This window comes from Pezoporus wallicus, unplaced genomic scaffold, assembly GCF_028554395.1.
Source record: "Pezoporus wallicus isolate ANWC-B61680 ecotype Strahan unplaced genomic scaffold, APGP_CSIRO_Pwel_v1 contig_13208, whole genome shotgun sequence".
NCBI lineage: Eukaryota > Metazoa > Chordata > Aves > Psittaciformes > Psittacidae > Pezoporus > Pezoporus wallicus.
The window spans coordinates 63,493-83,804 of NW_026635510.1; the positions used below are offsets into that span (position 1 = coordinate 63,493).

Genomic DNA, 20,312 nt, shown 5'->3' on the forward strand with positions numbered 1-20,312 from the left:
TCAGTATGGTTCCCTTCTGTTATTGGCCTCTCCAACATTACACTAACCCCTCCTTGGTGTGTTTTACATCCTGGAGTAACTGGTACTGGCTTAAGGGAAGGGGAGATGGCAAAGCCAGCACTGGACCTACTAAAAGCAATTTCTCTATTCCCCACCCTGAGCCAAGCCCAATGTGGGTTTTCTTTTATAGCAGTGCAGTTTTAATGAGTGCATGATGCACTCCGGGTTTATATTAGATGAACAGCTTGGAAAAGCAGCCCGTGCCAGCTCCTCGACACCAGGGAGCCTCATCCTGTTCAGACTAGAAACTCTGTGCTGGATTGCTGGGAGTCTTCCTTCAGATGGGTTCATTTCCACGCAGAAACGGTGCGATTGCAACAAATGGGAACTCTGGAATGTCGAGACAAATAGAAAACTTAGTCAGGAAATTCCTGGCTAAGCCAATGGGGCGGCAGAACGCACTCCATGGGGAGAGCTCGGGCTTCATACTACATTGCTGTGGGCTGGCAGTGAGTGCATGCACAGCCATGCATCCATATGTGCATGTACACACCCACACATCTGTGCATGCACACCATACATACATATGCACACTCATGCACTCACACATCTGTGCATGCACACCATACATACATATGCACACTCATGCACTCACACATCTGTGCATGCACACCATACATACATATGCACACTCATGCACTCACACATCTGTGCATGCACACCATACATACATATGCACACTCATGCACTCACACATATGTGCATGAACACACCCATACATATATGCATGCACACCATACATACGTATGCACACTCATGCACTCACACATATGTGCATGTACACACCCATACATATATGCATGCACACCATACATACATATGCACACTCATGCACTCACACATATGTGCATGTACACACCCATACATATATGCATGCACACCATACATACATATGCACACTCATGCACTCACACATATGTGCATGAACACACCCATACGCACGTGTATGCACATCATATATACATATGCACACGCACACACCCATGCCCACCCATGCACAACCATGCCCATGTACACATGTTCCCCTGCCATGCCATGTCCCCATGCCATGCAGGAACCCCACGGGCATCTCCTGGGCTGCAGAAGTGCCCCTGGATCATGTAATCATATAATCATGGAATCATAGTATCATAGAATCATGGAATCATAGGATCACAGACTAGTTTGTATTGGAAGGGAGCAGCTCCCAAGAGCAGCAGTGCCCGCATCCCCACAGCTCAGGGGTGTCCAGGAGCCCTTGCCCATCCATCAGCGCACAGGCAGCAGCAGCGTTGGGCCGGAGCAGCACAGAACCCTGTGCCCTGCCCATGGCCGATGGACACCGCACCGCGCCGCTCCATGCAGGCTCCTCTCCAAAGGCTTGGGAATGGCGTGCGAGCAGGCAGCGCTGCGGGAGCTGCCGGGGGAAGCTGCTGCACCGTCAGGACCCGGCCCTCCCTGCTGCATGTGCAGCGCAGAGCCGCTGTGACTCCACCTCGGAGCGGGCTCGCACACGGAGGAGACGATGGGAGGCACGGCTCGGGACAGCCCGGAGGACTGCCGCTTTCTGGATGTGAGTTCAGGGCTCGCCTTGCTGCTCTGCACCCCTGCAGCTTGTCAGTGTCTGATACCCGTGTGTGCGTGTCCCTCCTTGGGTCACCGGCACCAAACATCGCTCTTTGTCACTCCTTAGGCAGAAGCATCCAAGAGGCGGAAGAGGACCTGCTCCAGGTACCAGGTCTGCGGGCTGCTCTTCAGCGTGCTGCTCATCTCTCTTATCCTCATATTCTTTGGTGTCAAATACCTGCGGAACCCAGCGCCCAGAAAAGTAAGTAACAACTCTCTGATCCAGCATTACAGAGTGCTGCTTCCCCAGACAGAGCCTTCCCCCATCCCCAAACCACCGAAACTGTTAACTACACCCCAAAACCCAGGCGACTTCACAAAGATGCACTTCCTTAGACCACAAGTATTCATGAGCCATTTAGAAATGTCTTTATTATTCATAACTAGCTTTTACTTTGTACAGGCTGGGGTTTATTTCTCTCTGCCACCGCATTCTGACAATTAGAGGGGATGGGAGCTATGCCATGAAGAGTTAAAGTTACTCTTATTCCACCGGCAGCAAATTTCATGACAAGTAAGAAAATATTTTCCATTTCATTTCAATTATCTTGCCAGAAACTGGTGGAAAAGACATTATGCCACCGCATAAAGAGGAGAGAAAGCCAGGACGCGGCCGTGATGGATTGTCATGGGCTGTATTTCTTACTTTAATGTGTCTGCAATACGAGGGGACGCTGAGACGGATTAGCTTGTGGAGGAGTTCCTGCTAACTGGATTGGGCTCCTTTATTCCCAGCTCCCCAGACAGACGCTGCTCTAAGTGCCGAGTGTGTCGGGGGCAGCAGCAGGGCTGCACGTCTCCCATACATCTCTGCCCAGGGTCTTGGCAATCCTGCCTTTTATTTCCTTCTGTACCCCAAGCAAATCACTTAACCTTGAATCATAGAATTAGCACTGACGCCAACAGCTCAGTGCTCCTCATCCTCCTTTGAGTGTCCATGCCCACTGAGGAGGCCTTGCTTTGCACCCTGGCACCAGCGGGTCTTGCCAGCTCTCCAGCATCCCCATGCACAGACAAAGTGACCCCTTTCCCACATGGAATCTCCTCGCTCCTCCCATGCTGGAGCCACAGCATCCCGTCCAAGCTGCCCTCCTGCTGGGCAGAGGAAGCACCCTGCTTGCTGGAAACTTGGTCTTTTTATCAGCAAATAGAAATAAATACCTCCTAAAAGAAAAGAAGCAGCAATCAAAGCCATATGTGCCTGCGGGCTCCTGCCAAGACCGCTATAAAGCCTCCACTGTTCCTCGAAGAGCAGGGTGAGTGCCAGCTCTTAACCCCTGGAGGGGAGGTTCTTTCTGGGCCATTGAGCCATTGCTTCAGCCTCATAGCTCCAGCCCTCAGCATCCTCACTGGGGGGCACCGGAGGAGGATGGAGCCTGGTGGCATCTCTGGAAGCCCTTCACAAGGCCTAAGGAAGCAAAGGTGTTCCTGCAGTGGAGCTGCATGGGATGCTCCTGGTGTCCAACATCATTGGTGTCCATGGGCTGGAGAGCTGGGCCGGCAATCCTGTGGGAAAAGCCAGATTCAGGAGGCTGGAACTTCCTAACACTCAGAACTCTAAACCAAGGGGAATCAAGCTCTTTGAAGAGCAAAAACCCCTCCAAGCTCCCTTCATGAAACCAGGGAGTGGAAAAAAGGCTTTAAAGACCTGTTCCTCTGAGGGGTGGCCTCTGCTTGGCAGCATCCAACACAGCAAGCGTCACCTTTAGTCCTATAACATCTCATAGCTCTCTGAGCATCATGAGCCAGCAAAGTCCAAATGGGCTACCTGACCTCTGCAATGGCAAAAGTCATTCTTCATAGATGGAGAGGCACTCGAAGATAAGGTACCACCCAGGATCCTAACCCCTGGAAGTTATTTATGGCACTGAGTGCACTTTGTCAGGCAGAATCAACAGGTTTCCAGCCATTTTAGGCTGCAGGCTCTTTCTGCCATGCCATTACATCCATTGTGGCTATATATCTTTAGAAAAGCCTCCTGCTGACTAAAAGGAGATGCTCATGGATGCCCAGGCGCTCATCGCTCTTCTAGTTTTAAGCAGAGGTAAAGGTACCTGGCAGTTACCACCTGCATGGCCAGTTCAGCACACAGGCTGCAAAACAGGGGATGCTGATGCTGCAGGCACAGATGAGAGCCTCTGAACACCCTCACGGGGAGGGATGTGCAAGAACCAGGGGACCCTGAAAGGGGGATTGGGTTGGGGTTTCAGAGTGCTCCTTTACCAGCTCCACAGCTTTGCCAGGGGATTAATAGAGCATCCCCATCCCTGTGCCTCCATTATCCCCCTCTCCTGTGGCTTTGGAGGGGATCTGCACAAGCCCTTTCCTTCCACATGACACCATTAGATTTGGGAAGCGAGACTCCCCGAGGCTCAGTGCCAGCGGGATCACTTTTGTGTTTCAAATAGCATCTGCCACTGCTCATTCCTTAAGGGTCAGGCATCCGCAGAGACTGGAGCGCTGCGGGGCTGACTGCGTGCGGTGAGCACCTGAGAGCAGCAGAGGGCTGCTCCACCGGCACGGCTCCCCCCGGCTCCCGCAGGGATGAGTGCCGACGGGAAGCCGGCTGCTACGCCCCAGAGCTCTTCACCAGCCCTGGAGGAGGGCTTTGATCCGCAGGCAATCCCTCATCTCCTCCAGGCAGAGAGAGGATTTACCTCGGCTTTTCCAGGACAAACGGAAAGTGCAGTGATGGAGCAAGGGAGCCAAGGATGCAGTGATGGAGCAAGGGAGCTGGGGATACAGTGCTGGAGCAAGCAAGCTAGGGATACGGTGGTGGAGCAAGGGAGCTGGGGATGCAGTGCTGGAGCAAGGGAGCCAGGGATGCAGTGCTGGAGCAAGCAAGCTGGGGTTACAGTGCTGGAGCAAGCAAGCTGGGGATGTAGAGATGGAGCAAGGGAGCCAGGGATGCAGTGATGGAGCAAGCAAGCTGGGGTTACAGTGCTGGAGCAAGCAAGCTGGGGATGTAGTGATGGAGCAAATGAGACAGGGATGCAGTGATGGAGCAAGTGAGACAGGGATGCAGTGATGGAGCAAATGAGACAGGGATGCAGTGATGGAGCAAATGAGACAGGGATGCAGTGATGGAGCAAATGAGACAGGGATGCAGTGATGGAGCAAATGAGACAGGGATGTGGTGATGGAGCAAGCAAGACAGGGATACAGGGATGGAGCAAGGGAGCTGGGGATGCAGTGATGGAGCAAGTGAGACAGGGATGCAGTGTTGGAGCAAGAAAGTGAGGTCCCTTGGGCTCTGGACTTCATTCCAGCCTGGGATGTATGCCCAGGCTCATGCCACAGAAAGCGCCGGCAAAGGCTGAGCCATGGCCAAGCTCTTGGTGCAAGTGTGAGATGATCATCTCCCAGGTTTGACATCCATGTCCCCACACAGCCTGGCCCCATCCCGCCCTTCTTCCCACCCCTGGTGCCTGGGAGCTGTTTCTCCTTTCACTATCCAGGCTACCATCCTGGCTCAGAGCTGCCCTGGTGCAGGGTACCCAGAACCATCCTGCTCACCCACTGGCCAGTGGGTGAATTCAGGTCAGGCTGAGCCAACCACTGTGTGGTTCTGTCCCTCGCAGGTTTATGACATGGAACACACGTTCTTCAGCCACGGTGAGAAGAAGAAGATTGTGATGGAGATCGACCCACTGGCCAGGACAGAGACCTTCAGCAGCGGGAACGGCAGCGAGGAAATCCTGGAGATCCATGACTTCAAAAACGTGAGTGCAGCAGGGTTTATCCTTGGGACCATGCAGCAGGACCAATGGGATCCTTTAGGACACCACAGGTCACTGGAGCAAGCCCCAGCCCTGTGTCAGGGAGAGCAATACCCACATGCAGCATCCCTGGGGATGCTCTCAAAGGGAAAGAGATGTGTATCTACATAAGCTTCCACCGGTATTTAATAGTGGAGTGGTTCAGTTCCAACAAGATGCATCTCTAAAAGCAAGCCCCAGTTATTGGATTTACCCTTGCGAAGGAACGCAATCACCATCAATCTATCCGAGCCCTGTGCATCTTTCTGTCTGCAGAGCATTAAACCCTCATGACAATGTTGTAGGGCTCTCTCTGAAACCTAATTGAAATGTGTAGGGAAATATCCTGTGCGGTGACATATGGCAAAACTTTAAGCTAATAGCCTGGCAGGAACCGGGGGCTGGATGTTCATATACCCATAACGGTCAGATGCTCTTCTGCATGTTTTTATTGGTGATAACCACAGCTCCTGAGAGTTATAAGGAGAAGGGGAGCAAAGGAAAATGTTATTGCTGTCTGCCTTCAAATATCTGTAAAAAGACCAATTCTCCCAACCCATAAAGTGCAAATCCCTTAGGAGAACCTCTTTGTGCACCTTAGCACCACCACTGAGTGGGGTTTGCACAAGAACATCAATGGGAAAAGCACAATAAAACCCTCAACCTGCTGCCCCTACAGGGATGCAGAGGGACTCTTCATCAGGGACCGTAGAAATAGGACAAGGGGTGATGGGCTCAAACTGAAACAGGGGAAGTTCAGGTTAGATCTAAGGAAGAAGTTCTTTACTGTGAGGGTGCTGAGGCGCTGGCACAGGGTGCCCAGAGAAGCTGTGGCTGCCCCATCCCTGGCAGTGTTCAAGGGCAGGTTGGACACAGGGGCTTGGAGCAAGCTGCTCTAGTGGAAGGGGTCCCTGCCCGTGGCAGGGGTTGGAACTGGATGACGTTAAGGTCCTTTCCAGCCCAAACCATTCAATGATTCTATGCACCCTCAATACAACAGGGTTATTTCTCCTGCTTTGCCCTGACTGCTTGTTTGCTGTTTGTTCTGATGCTGTAGGGAATAACCGGCATCTTCTTCGTGGGACTTCAAAAATGCTTCATCAAAACTCAGACTAAAGTCCTGCCTGAGACGACAGAGGCCAAGATCCCAGAGCTTGAGGTAGGTGCATAAAGCAGGACACCCTCGTGTTCCCAGTGAAACCCCCTCATGTGCCCAGCATTGGGAGCGCAGCACCGTCCCCACCACCCTCCCATCTGCTTCTGCCTTCCAATGATGCTGCAAGAAAGGAATAATGAGTTCTGATCGCTTCATAAAACGATCTTGTTTCAGAGGATTGCTTCTAAAAACAAGTGGAAAGAGGCAGGATTAGGCTGCCGGCAGGCAGAAACCTCTCAGCACAATACCGCAGATCAAGAACAATAATCCTGTTGTAGTCAAAAGGTCGCAAGGCAGCTCAGGATTAGCAGGCACTGAGAAGTCAATCAGATTGGCTTCTCCCAGAACTGAGCCTCGTGTTCTCAAGCAGAATGAGGCAGAAGTAATGAATTTAAAAGAGCAGCCACGTTTAAGGAGTGGGATTTGGGAGCGTGCCTGGCGCGCAGCCCTGGAGGTGGGAAGCACGGGGCTGGGGACGCCTCCCTGTCCTGTGTGAATCCATACATTGGTGTTGTGAAAGGTGTCTCTGCCCATGGCAGGGGCTGGAACCGGGTAAGCTTTGAGGTCCCTTCCAACACAAACCACTCTGGGATTCTATGGTTCTACGGCTTTAACCCCTCTCTGACAGCCTATCCTCAGCTCAGTGCCTCGAAAGCATCCTTACTTGTCCCCATCCCCAAGCTCCCTATGGTGGCACAGCCCCCCCACCTCCCCCTTTGAGGGATGCAGGGTGTTAGCACTCTGAGCCCCCCCAGGAAAGCCGTTGAAGATGAAGCACCAGCAGGACACGTGTTTGAATCCAAGTGTGGGCAGAAGCGATTCCCTGAATCCTGACCCAGATTCCCAGATGCTGATTCTTTGATTATGCCATAAGATGCCCATGGATCTCTTCAGCTACCACTGTAAAAGGGAGACGATTTCCCTGGCTTCAGCTGAACATTGCCCTGGGTTGAGAGCTGCAATGTAAAACCCAGCCAGATAAATATCCTTCAGGCAGCATCTCTCCAGCCTGGCTGCTTTCACCATAGACTCCAAAGACCCAGACCTTGTCATGTTAATGATGCTCTGCAGTGCAGGATGCGACCAATCCAGCCACACAGGGAGAGAAACCCAGCTCCATGCCCTGTAGGAGGCAGAGGATGCTGCCCTGTGGTAGGGAATGGGAGCCAGGATAGGACTTGCACCCAGAGCAAGGTGAGGAGCACAAGGAAGAGGGGTTTTCCAACCTGAATCCTAAGGGATTCAAGTTCTGGGGGTGGCATCCCCCTAGCTCTGCCCCACTGATGCTGCCCAACCCTCTGGCCCCACAGAATCTCACAGCACTTAGGTTGCGTTGGCTCTTCCCTAAGACTTCCCAAAACCATAAGGACAAGCTCCAGAAGAGAAACACAGCTCCAGATGCCTCCTGGAAAGCAAAGAGATGCCATTTGCCAGCTTGCTCTATGGGCTACCACCACCACCACACACAAGTGGCCTCGGCAGATAGCTCAGCGCAGACCCGCTCAATAGTCTTTATATATCTCCCTCCCTAAGCGCCTGCCAAAACACACCGTGGGCTAATGCAAGGGCAGAGACATGTGCTATAAATTACAGTCTATGGCCGCGCAAAGGAGTTCTGTGAGGAATAAATTAAAGCGTTCGATCACAAAATCAGCAGCAGAAGGAGAGAGAAATTAAATAGTAAGAGAAAAGCAGAGGGGAGATGCCTTAATCTTGGGTTTGAAATGAGCTGGGGCGCTCCAGAAGGCTCCTCCAGATGGTGGGGACCACGCAGGAGAAGGCTGTTGAAGCATGATGAACAGGGAGAGGAGAGCAGGGGGGTGGTGGCTGAAAGCAGGTAGGGGAGATGGGGCTCATGATGGGAACAGTAGGGCGTTGCATGTGTATTGGGTGAGCACCACAAGGCAGATGAAACCAAGCTGCTCTCTGGGATGGGAGAGGTGCCTCTGGGTAAGCCGAGGGGAGCACAGGGTGTCTCACCATGCAGGGGTGAAATGTGGCTCTTCTTCCAGGGAGAAGAAATCACGACCACGTACTTGGAGCAGTCCGTGGTCTGGGTGCCCGGGGAAAAGCCCATCCAGAACAAGGAGTTCCTCAAGAGCTCCAAGATCTTTGACATCTGCAGAAACGTGACCATCTACTGGATCCACCCCACGCCCATAGCAGGTACAGGGAAACATCCCCCATCCAAAGCACATGGGAGCCCCCTCGCTGGGACCAGCCCCATCACCCACCATGTCCCCCAGTGCGGCAGGAACCCATTTCCAGGGGCTTACTGTACAACTCAGACATGAACATGATGTCAACCATGACCAGGAGAGCATGATCAGTGCAACAACAGGAGCTGAAGTTTCTCTCTGCTGGCTCCCCACTGCCCTGCACTTCACAGAGCGGCCACTTGCCTTTTTCATAACAAGGCAAAACTAAACCCTAAACCCTTTGTACCTGTAAAGAAGCCAGTGCTGCTGGAAATGGGAACACCTCAATGCTCATCACTGCGGGAACACCTGAGCACGAGCAGATGTCTGCATCTAAATCACACAACGGGGTTGCAGCTCCGGCTGCCCATTACAGAGCCCTCACAGAGGTTGTGATCTCTGAGATGTGCCAGTGCAATTACCCACTCACTACCCCAATTCTGAGCTGGTTTCAAGCACCCTCCCTCTGCTCTGCAGCCGTCGAGGAGCATCTCATCCCACATGGGTACCACTCAGCTCATAGCCACTGATGCTCCTGGGAGCAAGTGGGCAGCAGAGATCCCCACTGCACAGGGAGGGAGGCTGCTGGCCCCTTTCTCCTCAGTCCCCACCATCAGACCCCATCTGCGGTTGGGTTTCAGCAAAGGAAATCAATGTCACGGTGGTGCTGGGCCTAATCTGCCCCAAATCATGTCACTTTGCTGGGGCTCTGTAAGTTCCCCCCACAGCAGCACCATGAGGAGGTGCTTCCCCACAGCATGATGATAATGCAAACACCACCCATGGGTACCCACCACCCACGAGCACAGGGAGGGGACAGGACATGCCTTCTCTACCCTTTCCTCTCACCATATTACCTCCCACAGCCCTTCCAGGCTTGGTGACAGCAAGAGGCAATGGAGTGCAGCTAGTTTGCTGGCGGGCTTTTCTTGTGCCTTAGCACCAGATTTCGGCACATTAATACCTGCTGCTGCGTTTGTCCCTCTGCTCCCTGCTTGTTGACAGCAACATTTGGGCTCTTCCTGCAGCTCCTGAGCTGGCCAACCTCGAAGGGGCAGCAGAAGAAGACCCTGAGCTGCTCGTGGACAACCAGAGCTGGTTGGATGGGGGGAGCGAACATGAGGTGGAGAAGGATGCGCAGCCAGGGCCCAAGCGCCACGCACGGCAGCTCACCGAGGAGGACCTGCCCATCAATGACTATGTGAGTGCAGGGAATCACACCATGGGGTGTCCTGGTCATGGTCTCAGGGTGTCATGTGTGTCCCGGGGTGTCCTGGCTCTACTCTTTGGGATGTCCTGTCCATGTCCCTTGGGATGTCCTGTCCATGCTCCTGGGGTGTCCTGCCCATGTTCCTTGGGATGTCCTGTCCATGTTCTTTGGGATGTCCTGCCCATGGTCCTTGGGATGTCCTGCCCATGCTCCTGGGGATGTCCTGTCCATGTTCTTTGGGATGTCCTGTCCATGTTCCTTGGGATGTCCTGTCCATGTTCTTTGGGATGTCCTGTCCATGTTCTTTGGGATGTCCTGCCCATGGTCCTTGGGATGTCCTGCCCATGCTCCTGGGGATGTCCTGTCCATGCTCTGGGATGTCCTGTCCGTGTTCCTTGGGATGTCCTGCCCATGCTCTGGGATGTCCTGCCCATGTTCCTTGGGATGTCCTGTCCATGTTCCTTGGGATGTCCTGCCCATGTTCCTTGGGATGTCCTGTCCATGCTCCTTGGGATGTCCTGTCCATGTTCCTTGGGATGTCCTGTCCATGCTCCTTGGGATGTCCTGTCCATGTTCCTTGGGATGTCCTGTCCATGCTCCTTGGGATGTCCTGCCCATGTTCATTGGGATGTCCTGTCCATGTTCCTTGGGATGTCCTGTCCATGTTCCTTGGGATGTCCTGTCCATGTTCCTTGGGATGTCCTGTCCATGTTCCTTGGGATGTCCTGTCCATGTTCCTTGGGATGTCCTGTCCATGCTCCTTGGGATGTCCTGCCCATGTTCCTTGGGATGTCCTGACCATGCTCCGGGATGCCTCGGTCACACATCCCCCTGGCTGTGCTGACACTGCTCTCCCTGGCAGTCGGAGAACGGGCTGGAGTTCCACCCGCTGTGGGACGAGCGCGGGTACTGCTGCGCCCAGTGCCGCCGCGCCAACCGCTACTGCCGGCGGGTCTGCGAGCCCCTGCTGGGCTACTACCCCTACCCCTACTGCTACCAGGGCGGCAGGGTCATCTGCCGCATCATCATGCCCTGCAACTGGTGGATCGCTCGGATGCTGGGCAGGGTGTAGGCTCAGATCCTGCCCGTGCCCACCTCGCACCCATCTGGAGGCATCCCGACATACCCAACATGCAGGTCATTACCTGATTGGGTGCTGCCAACCACAGCACCCTCACCATGCACACACCGCCTGCCCGCTGGCATCCTGCGCTGCGCTATGGGGCTGGATGGTCCGTGTGCTCACACATCCCCGCTGCAGGGATGCGTGGTCCCCCTCCCAAGTGCTGTGGGGTCCATGCTGAAGCGCATCGTGGCCACGCTGAGCGGCAAGAGGCAAACAATAAACGTCTTGTATGAGCGATTGCAAAGAAAATGGGAAGTCGTTTAGTCTCAGCCTGGGATGCTTAATGGGTCTGGGAGTGATCTAATTGCTCAGCTGCCTCATCACAAGCATCCATAACTCAAGGAGCAGGACTGCCAGCGCTCACCTCATTGGGAACGTGCCGAGGTCCCTAATTTGCTCCTTGATGGTGCTGGGAGTTGTTCAGTTCATCTCGACCTGCTGTTCCAGCACGCTCTGATGTGCTCAGTGACAGCTCCAGTCCCATTAGGAGTCATGCGGGCAATGGGTAGGCAGGAGCTTCCCTGGAGAACCGGGTGGCCAAAGCCAGAGGGAGCAAAGGTCAGGCCCTGCTCGGTGCCACTGTGCTGGGTGCCAGCCATGGTGTCCCTGGTGCTGCCAGGCCCTCCCTGCATCCCTGCGGCTCCCATGGGGATGTAAGCACGTTTTAAGGGCAGCTCCCTCCATCCCTGCTCACAGCTGTGCTGAGCGGAGCAGCAGAGCTCCACATATGGCATCCCAAGGGACACCAACAGCCCTGGTGAAACCACGTGTTTCTGATGCATCCCTCAAGACATTTATCCCCATGAGAGGGGAGGTCTGAATGCAGCGGGGACATGTGAAACCCACCCAGACACAGCTGTTGCAGGAAACCAGCCCGTGCTCGTGTCCTGGCTCAGTGGGTCCAGTCTCATCACCAAAGTACATCAGTGCCTTTGCCAGGACAGCATGGCATTCCCCCAGCACACGCCTGTACCTCTGGCATACACTGATGTCTCTGCAAATTAAAGTGAGGTGCCTGCGTAAGCACTGTTTAACTGGGTGAGATCTGCACCCTCTGATGGGTGCCTGTCTCTGGCCACAGGGACCAGCAGTGCTGGTTTTGGAACCTCTGGGCTCCCTAAGCCACTCTCTAACAACATCACCCCATACCTGTGGAAGGAAGCTGCCAGCAGAGGCAGGCACAATTCCCTCTGACACGGATGGGTTCATCCAGACCTGGCCCTGCTTCTCACGTGCTCCCGTCTCCCTCCATCCATCAACCGCTGTGAGCCCATCTCTCCAATCTGGTTTCCATGCTCTGACGCACGCTGCCCGACCCGGGAGGCTTTCGGTGCTGGCAGAGCTCTGATTGACTCACCTGGGTTCAATGCAACACACCAGGGTTTCGGGTGTTCCCTTTGGGTTCCTCCGTCAGCAGCGGGTCATTGCAGCACCATGGGGCAGCTCAGCCAGGCGTGCGCTGACAGAGCCACTGCTCCTACCCATGGCTTAACCACTCCTTTTCCACCTTCCGCTGTGCTCCAAGCCACAGCCCGTGTCACTTCCACCCTCCAGACCCAAGAAGCCCCCAAGGAGGGGGGGTTTCACTGCACCACATGGCACCAGCAAGGCAAAGCTGCCTGACAAACAGCCTCAAGATGAGCAGTATCAAACGAACACGGATGCTTCAGTGCATGTTTCTTACCCAGAGGAGAGGCTGGGCACAAGCTCCAGCAGCTCTGCCCTGCCCCTTGCTCTCAGTGATCCACACATTTACATGAGGTTGGGATGCTCCAGGCCTTCTGCTCCAGCACTGTTACACAAGCACTGTTATGAAGAACTTCAATTACAGGAGTTACTGGTAAGCAGGAGTGCACCAGTGAGCACTGGCGCTGTGAGCTGCAATGGTCCAGAGCTTACCGGTTGGCCTGGGGCAGCCACATCATCTCCCAGTGGGGTTTGCTGCTCTCCACAGTGCCAGGAGATGGAAAGAAAAGCCAAGGTGGTTTCACAGGGTAAAATATCTTAATATTTATTGTGTGTCAGGATGAGAGAGTTCTATTCAATACATAAAATGAGTTAAAGCAGCACGTAATACTGACAATCAAGTCACAGCTGACTCGGTGCAAGGACACCTACCAAAGGAAAGGCACCAGGAGCTATATCACCAGACCTTGCTACAGCTTACAAAGAATCACTATGGCCTGTACTTCAGAAAGTACAACTATAAAGAAGTATATAAACCCCAGGGCAGGGATGAGACAGAAGAGCTTGGCATCAAGCAGAGACCTTGCTGAGCCAAGGGCTTTGGGCAGGCAGCGTGGGTTGGAACAGGGCAACAGCCCCATCTCAAGAGCAACCGCATCCAAAGGGGCTGCTGGAGATGAGGAAAGTGTTGCTTTCCCGATGGAGGCACTGAGAGGAGCACCAGGAGTCCCACAAGGCACAGCACCGAGCCAACGGAGGAGCATGCTTGCTGTAACCACCGCAGCTACACTGATTACCCCACACGGTGGCACAGCAGAGTAGTGTCAGGACGAGTCCCCGAGCACACCAGGACAAGGCTGTGCTCGTTCCTAGGAGCTAGGTGAGAGGATCAGTCAGTTCAAAGCAAGATTTCCCGAAGCGACATCCAGAGGAAAATTGGAGGTGGTGGAGAGCCATGGAGAGCACACCCTGCAACACATGGAACAGCGTTAGCAGAGCAGGCTGGGCTATGCACAGCTTACAATGAATCATAGAATGGACTGGGTTGAAGGGACCTTAAAGCTCCTCCAGCTCCAACCCCTGCCACGGGCAGGGACACCTTCCACTAGAGCAGCTTGCTCCAAGCCCCTGTGTCCAACCTGCCCTTGAACACTGCCAGGGATGGGGCAGCCACAGCTTCTCTGGGCACCCTGTGCCAGCGCCTCAGCACCCTCACAGGGAAGAGCTTCTGCCTAAGAGCTCATCTCAGTCTCCCCTCTGGCAGGTTAAAGCCATTCCCCTTGCCCTGTCCCTACATCCCTTGTCCCAAGCCCCTCCCCAGCTTTCCTGCAGCCCCTTCAGGCACTGGAGCTGCTCTCAGGTCTCCCCTTCAGGAGCCTTCTCCAGGCTGCCCCAGCCCAGCTCTCTCAGCCTGGCTCCAGAGCAGAGCTGCTCCAGCCCTCGCAGCATCTCCATGGCCTCCTCTGGACTCACTCCAGCAGCTCCATGTCCCTCTTGTGCTGCTGCCCCAGAGCTGGACCAGGACTGCAGAGGGGGTCTCCACAGACAGCAGCAGAGGGGGTTGAATCCCCTCCCTCAACTGGCAGCTCATGCTCTGGGGACGCAGCCCAGCACACATGACAGCACATACTGCCTTGCCCCCTATCCCCACACCCCCATGTGGTACCCACCACCATGCTGAGGGTCCCCAGGGGTGACCAGGCAGCAGCCAGGGATGCAGAGGCTGCCCGTTGCACTTACATCACTGGACAGACTTACCTGGCCACAGCCACAGTGTGCTGGAGGCCACCTACACCATCTCGTACTGATTGTTGGTGATGTACTGGGACAGGCAGCAGGCGAGAATGATGCCAACCAACTGAAAAAGAGAAAACACACATCAGAGGTAGCCACAACCAGGATACGGTGGTTTTTAGGGGTAAAGCTTGATATATTGCTCCAGAACCCCAGTATTATAAAATCCAAGCATGGACAGTGGGATTTACAAACCACAACACAGGCTGCTGTGCCCTGCTTTGGAATAACTGAGAGGCTGAAGCAGAGCATCCTGCAGACATCAGCCAAACAAGCTCCCCACACGAGATGCTCCTCATCCCATCCGGTTACATTTTGCTTCATGAAGCATCTACTGTTTTATGGCAATTCTGGAGACTACATGGATCTCAGGAGCATCACAGCCAATTACACAGCCACTAGAGAACAGCAGCCACTTCTCCCCGTGGCAAGGACAAGGTTGGTGTTTTCCCATCAGCATCTGAAGGAGACGCTCTTGTTATCACAACACGTCCTCCCAGCCCCTGTGCAGACATTTGGGGCCACATCCTGCTGGAGTCTGACCTACACAAGCAAAGTTAAAGGCACATTTGCATGATGGGTCCCAGCCGGCTGCATGGCTCAGCTTGCTGGAAGAGGGATAAAAGCCAGGAACCGGTAACAATTCCCAAGCCTGGCATCAGCCGGGGTAATTCGGGATCTGGGAGCGTGCAGCTCACCACTGTCTGTATGTTGTCACATCTCAGTGACCCCACAGCTCACTGAGGAGGACAGTGTGGTCAGTGGCGCAGCAGCTCCAGCTCTCGGTCTCTCCCAGTTCCATCCAAAAACACTTGGAAGCACAAGCAACAGCCAGGAGCTGCGGCTCCCACCTCTCCCCCAGTTCAACCCATCTCTTACTGGGAACACACAGCAACGTGCTTGTTAGGGAAGGAATATCCTAGTGGGGTTCCTTCCCCCCGTGCTGGCGCAGGTCGACTTCCACCTGGAAGTTCATACCACAGCCTGTACGTGCTGGATAACGAAGGTGAATTCCAGCCCCTCTGAGGTCAAGGCCATCCCAGAGCCCAGGCTGCAGAGCATCGGAAAACCCTCGGCACTTCGGGAAACCCCACCACGGCGTCAGCCCAATGCTCAGTCTATGGGAGGGGCCCAGGGGCCCCTTGTTTCCTGATGGGATAAAGCCTGCTGGAGCAGGGGCTGGCGAGCACGCTCCTGCTGCAGCTCCTGCAGGAAGTGTCCCGCGGGATAAAGGAGGGCTTGGGGAGGACACAGAGGACAGCGTAAGTGGCACCGGTGGTGCCCTCCACAGGCACTCACAGGCATGCAGCCACGCTGAAGTGATGCCAAAACACCTCCCTGCTGAAGAGGAAGGTCAGCGGCTAGGAAAAGGAAGGGCACACATCCGACCCCAACAGCAAACGCAGGGGGTTTGCCCAGCACAGGCTCCATCTGGTTTTCCCTGAAGCCAGCTGTCTGAGGCAGGAGCTCTGTTCTCAAACAACCTGGGCTCGTGGAAACAGAGCTGGTGCTTCAGCACAGGGTTTAAGAGACTGGGGACAGCACTACAGTGAGGTTAAACCCAAGGGGAACCTGCGGGATGGATGCTCCTCCCTGGCTGACACAGCCCGTGCCTTTTGTACACGCACCAGCCTTTGTGCAGGGGTTAAATACCTCCAGAGACACAGCAGTGCCTGCGCTCCTCCTGTGCCAGGCAAGGCAGGCTTACCTGGGAGCACGCAATGCCAAAGGAGATTCCAGCCACAATGCTCATCTTCGACTCCATCACTGACGTGACCAGGAAGAAACACCCCTGCAAAGGAGGGAAAGCAGGCACGTGGCTGCAGTGCTTATCACCACAGCACACACCAGCGCCAGGGGAAGACGCTCCCATTCTCCTGCCTGACCTTGTCAAAGTCCTTCCCCTATCAGTGAGCAGCTCCCAGCCCAGCAGCGTTATCAAGGGGAGGGCTGCCCGTGGGCTGCTCCCAAGGGAACTGGGTTGAGCAAGGTGCTCCTGGTCCTTGCCTTGAAGCAGTGACTCATCAGAGGTACATCCCTTGCATCACCTGCAGGGTGAGGTCACCCCTGCCTGCGCAGCACTGGGGCAGGCAGACGTCAGCAGTGCCCATACTTCACTGGGAAATTACCTTCTTATTCAGCTGCACACAAACGCTTGGGTCTGGCTGGTCCCTGAGCTCCAAAGGAGGAGTGGAGGGGACACGAGACACAAGGAAGGGTTCATTTCTCTCTACCATACCCCCACATCCACCCTAGGGGAATTCCTGGGCTGCAGGGAGCAGTTCTTTCCAGCTACATCAGGAAGGACAAGCCCTTCTCCGCCCATCCAGCTCTGCCCAGCACACCTCTAGGACAGGCAGAGGGATTTGCTGAGCTTCACTTACGTCCACAAACACCTTCAGCTTGGCCTTGCCCAGGTCTTTCAGGTCCTCCTCTGAGCAGTCGTCCTGGCTCCTGCAGCAGCTCTGGGGGATGCCTCTCTGGGTGAAGTATTCAGTTCTCTCCCAGTCCGAGTAGTTCTGCACCCCACAGCAGTGCAGCTGGAGGGGGAAGGACAGTCACCCATATCCTACCATCACTCCCATGCCCTTACCTCCCCACAAACTGCCCCCATCTCACCCAGCATCTCCCAAACTCAAACCTCCACGGTGCAGAACCATTCTCCCACCGCCACTGTGGAGCACTCACGGTTCTCTGGATGGTGTCAACAGCCTCGCTGTGCCGATCCGCAGTCACATTATAGCCCTTCAAGGCCAGGTTGAGGTTACTCTCAAAGTTGGTCTTGATCTGCAACAGAGAGGTCTCTGCGGTGCTGCCATCCCCTCCCGTGCTTGGGGACCCATGGCCCCATGTTAGTCACCTCTTGGTGATGGCAGCAATGAGTCTGGCCATGGCCAGCAGACGTTCCCTGTCCCCAGGCAGGTAAAGGCTGTATTCAAGGGCAGGCTGGGATGCTGTGTGTGTGTAATAACAAGGATGTGCACGGTGCCGGTTCCCCCCAAGAGGCTGCTCCGTGGTGCAGGAAGCCTCAGAGGCTTTCATTTAATGATTTAATTACAGAAATCACCGCAGAAGATAGACCAAAGCCAGGAATTAAAGTCCAGGCTACTCAGCCTGTTCTGGTGAAGGGGCAGCATACACCCAGCCTCTCCCCTACGGGGACCTTACGGGTCCTTGAGGACCAGGTTGGATGGGGCTTGGAGCACCCTGCTCTAGTGGAAGGTGTCCCTGCCCGTGGCAGGGGTTGGAGCTGGATGAGCTTTAAGGCTCCTTCTAACCCAAACCATTCCATGTTCTATGGTCTTACAGGGACCAAGCTGCTCTTTGGGCCAGTTTAAACCCATTTTAACTAAAGCAAGCACTGCTCCCACTGGTCCCTCCAGTGCCATCACTGTACCTGGGTTAACACCAGCACCAGAGTGGCTCCACATCACCAGCACCAGACTCACCTCGTGCCTGAAGACGAACCCCACGACAGCGGCCACCAGGACAATGAGGAAAATGAGGGACAGGAGCATGGCATACTGCGGGCAGAAAGGACGGGGTGGGACGGGCCAGATGGGATGGGGCAGGATAGGATGGGATGGGGTTGGGATGCAGTAGGGTGGGAAAGGGTTGTGATGGGGTAAGATGGGATGTGGCTGGGATGGGGTAAAATGGGATAGGGTTGGGGTTGTGGTGGGGTAGGATGGGACAGGGTTGCGATGGGGTAAGATGGGACAGGGCAGGGTAGGACAGGATGGGGTTGGGATGGGGTAGGGTATGTCAAGGTTGGGATGAGGTAGGGCAGGACACGGTTGTGATGGGGTAGGACAGGACTGGGATGGGGTAAGATGGAACTGGACTGGGATGGGGTAGAACAGGACGGGTTGTGGTGGGGTTTGATGGGACAGGGTTGCGATGGGGTAAGATGGGACAGAGCTAGGGTTAGGGACAGGACAGGGTTGGGATGGGGTAGGATATGTCAAGTTGGGATGAGGTAGGGCGAGACAGGGTTGTGATGGGGTAGGACAGGACAGGGCTGGGATGGGGTAAAATGGAACGGGATTGGGTTTGGGTAAAATGGGATGGGTTGTGGTGGTGTAGGATGGGACAGGGTTGTGATGGGGTAAGATGGGACAGGGCTAGGGTAGGACAGGATGGGCTTGGGATGGGGTAGGGTATGTCAAGGTTGGGATGAGGTAGGGCAGGACAGGGTTGTGATGGGGTAGAACAGGACAGGGCTGGGATGGGGTAACATGAAACAGGACTGGGATGGGGTAGAATGGGATGGGTTGTGGTGGGGTAGGATGGGACAGGGTTGTGATGGGGTAAGATGGGACAGAGCTAGGGTTAGGGACAGGACAGGGTTGGGATGGGGTGGGATATGTCAAGGTTGGGATGAGGTAGGGCAGGACGGGGTTGTGATATGATAGGATGGGACAGGGCTGGGATGGGGTAAGATGGGACAGGGCTGCAATGGGGTAAGATGGGACAGGGCTAGGGCTAGGGTTAGGGACAGGATGGGGTAGGACATGTCAAGGTTGGGATGAGGTAGGGCAGGACAGGGATAGGATGGGACAGGGCTGCAATGGGGTAAGATGGGACAGGGCTAGGGTTAGGGACAGGATGGGGTTGCAATGGGGTAGGACATGTCAAGGTTTGGATGAGGTAGGGCAGGACAGTACAGGTCTGTGGTGGGGTAGGACAGGAGGGAGTTGCGATGGGGTGGGCTTGGGATGGCGTGGGGAAGGCTGGAGTAGGATGGGCCGGGGAAGGTAGGTTGGGGACGTGCCGGGAGGGGTCAGGAGCGGATGGGGTCCATCCCAGCCATGGCACGCACCAGCTTGAGCATCCACGTGCTGCCGCGGCAGGTGGCGAAGCAGCCGAAGGTGCCCAGGAGCACCACGACGGTGCCGGCGCCCGCCAGCACGAAGGGGACGTTGGTGGCCTTCTCGTCCAGCAGCGAGAAGTACACGGCGAGGCTCACGCTGCCCCACACGCCCACCGCCAGCAGCACGATGCCCGACACCTGCGGGCACGGGGCACAGCTCGCCACTGTCGCGACAGGGCGGCGCGGGCGCGACAGGCGGCGGGGCCGGGGCGGGCTCTCACCCAGAAGACGAAGGTGTAGGTGAGCAGGACGCTCTTGAGGCAGGTGATCACCGGCTTCGTCTGCAGCCGCCGCGACGGAGACGCCATGGCCGACACGGGCCGAACGCAGCCGAACACGCTCCGCCCCGCTCCGCTCCGCGCCGCGCCGGAGCCGCCCGAGAGCTGCCGGAGCCGCCCGAGCGCTCACGGAAATGGCCGAGCGCGACCGAAGGCGTTGGCGCTGCGCCCCGGTGTGGCGCTCCTCCCTCCACGTGTCGCCCCCTGCAGGCTACTTGCCGCCAGTGCATCGCCTCCCGCGTGCCCTATGTCACCCACTGCTTGCCCACGCCACCCAGTCCTTGCTCTCCTGCCCTGTACCACCCCCTGCCTGTCCTATGTCACCTCCTGTCTGCCCCATGCCCCCACTCCCTGCCCTCCTGCCCCACCACTGCCGATACAACCCAACCCCACCATGGCCCCCCGCTCCATCCCGTATGTCCCCCCCAGCAGAGCAGGGACCAGCCGGAGCAGCCACCATAGGGCGGGCACCCCATCCCCTCCCCGGGGGTGTCCCCACACATGGCCTCTTGCCTCCCCCGCTGCCAGGCCAGCTGTGCTGTTAATTACACTGCTGGCTGCCACATAA

The 20,312-nt window shown here is 55.6% G+C and overlaps 2 protein-coding genes across 4 annotated transcripts; one reads left to right on the plus strand and one right to left on the minus strand.

Moving 5' to 3' along the window:
- The first annotated feature begins 1,486 nt into the window (after positions 1–1,486).
- TNMD (tenomodulin) lies at positions 1,487–11,084 on the plus strand. 2 transcript variants are annotated; one of them, XM_057396654.1, is made up of 7 exons: positions 1,487–1,612; positions 1,733–1,867; positions 5,247–5,387; positions 6,481–6,582; positions 8,592–8,745; positions 9,806–9,978; positions 10,850–11,084. In XM_057396654.1, exons 1-7 carry the CDS (start codon positions 1,565–1,567, stop codon positions 11,057–11,059), a joined length of 963 nt encoding a protein of 320 aa, XP_057252637.1. In that variant the 5' UTR covers positions 1,487–1,564; the 3' UTR covers positions 11,060–11,084. The 2 variants fall into 2 exon arrangements, with proteins under 2 accessions (XP_057252637.1, XP_057252638.1); XM_057396655.1 differs by lacking the exon at positions 6,481–6,582.
- Positions 11,085–13,104: 2,020 nt separating this feature from the next.
- Positions 13,105–19,815, minus strand: TSPAN6 (tetraspanin 6). 2 transcript variants are annotated; one of them, XM_057396662.1, is made up of 8 exons: positions 19,688–19,815; positions 19,416–19,604; positions 18,043–18,117; positions 17,282–17,380; positions 16,978–17,133; positions 16,302–16,385; positions 14,558–14,657; positions 13,105–13,768 (listed from the first exon to the last, which is right to left on the minus strand). In XM_057396662.1, the coding sequence occupies exons 1-7, from the start codon at positions 19,772–19,774 to the stop codon at positions 14,589–14,591; spliced, it is 759 nt and encodes a 252-aa protein (XP_057252645.1). In that variant the 5' UTR covers positions 19,775–19,815; the 3' UTR covers positions 13,105–13,768; positions 14,558–14,588. The 2 variants fall into 2 exon arrangements, with proteins under 2 accessions (XP_057252645.1, XP_057252646.1); XM_057396663.1 differs by lacking the exon at positions 18,043–18,117.
- Positions 19,816–20,312: the final 497 nt, after the last annotated feature.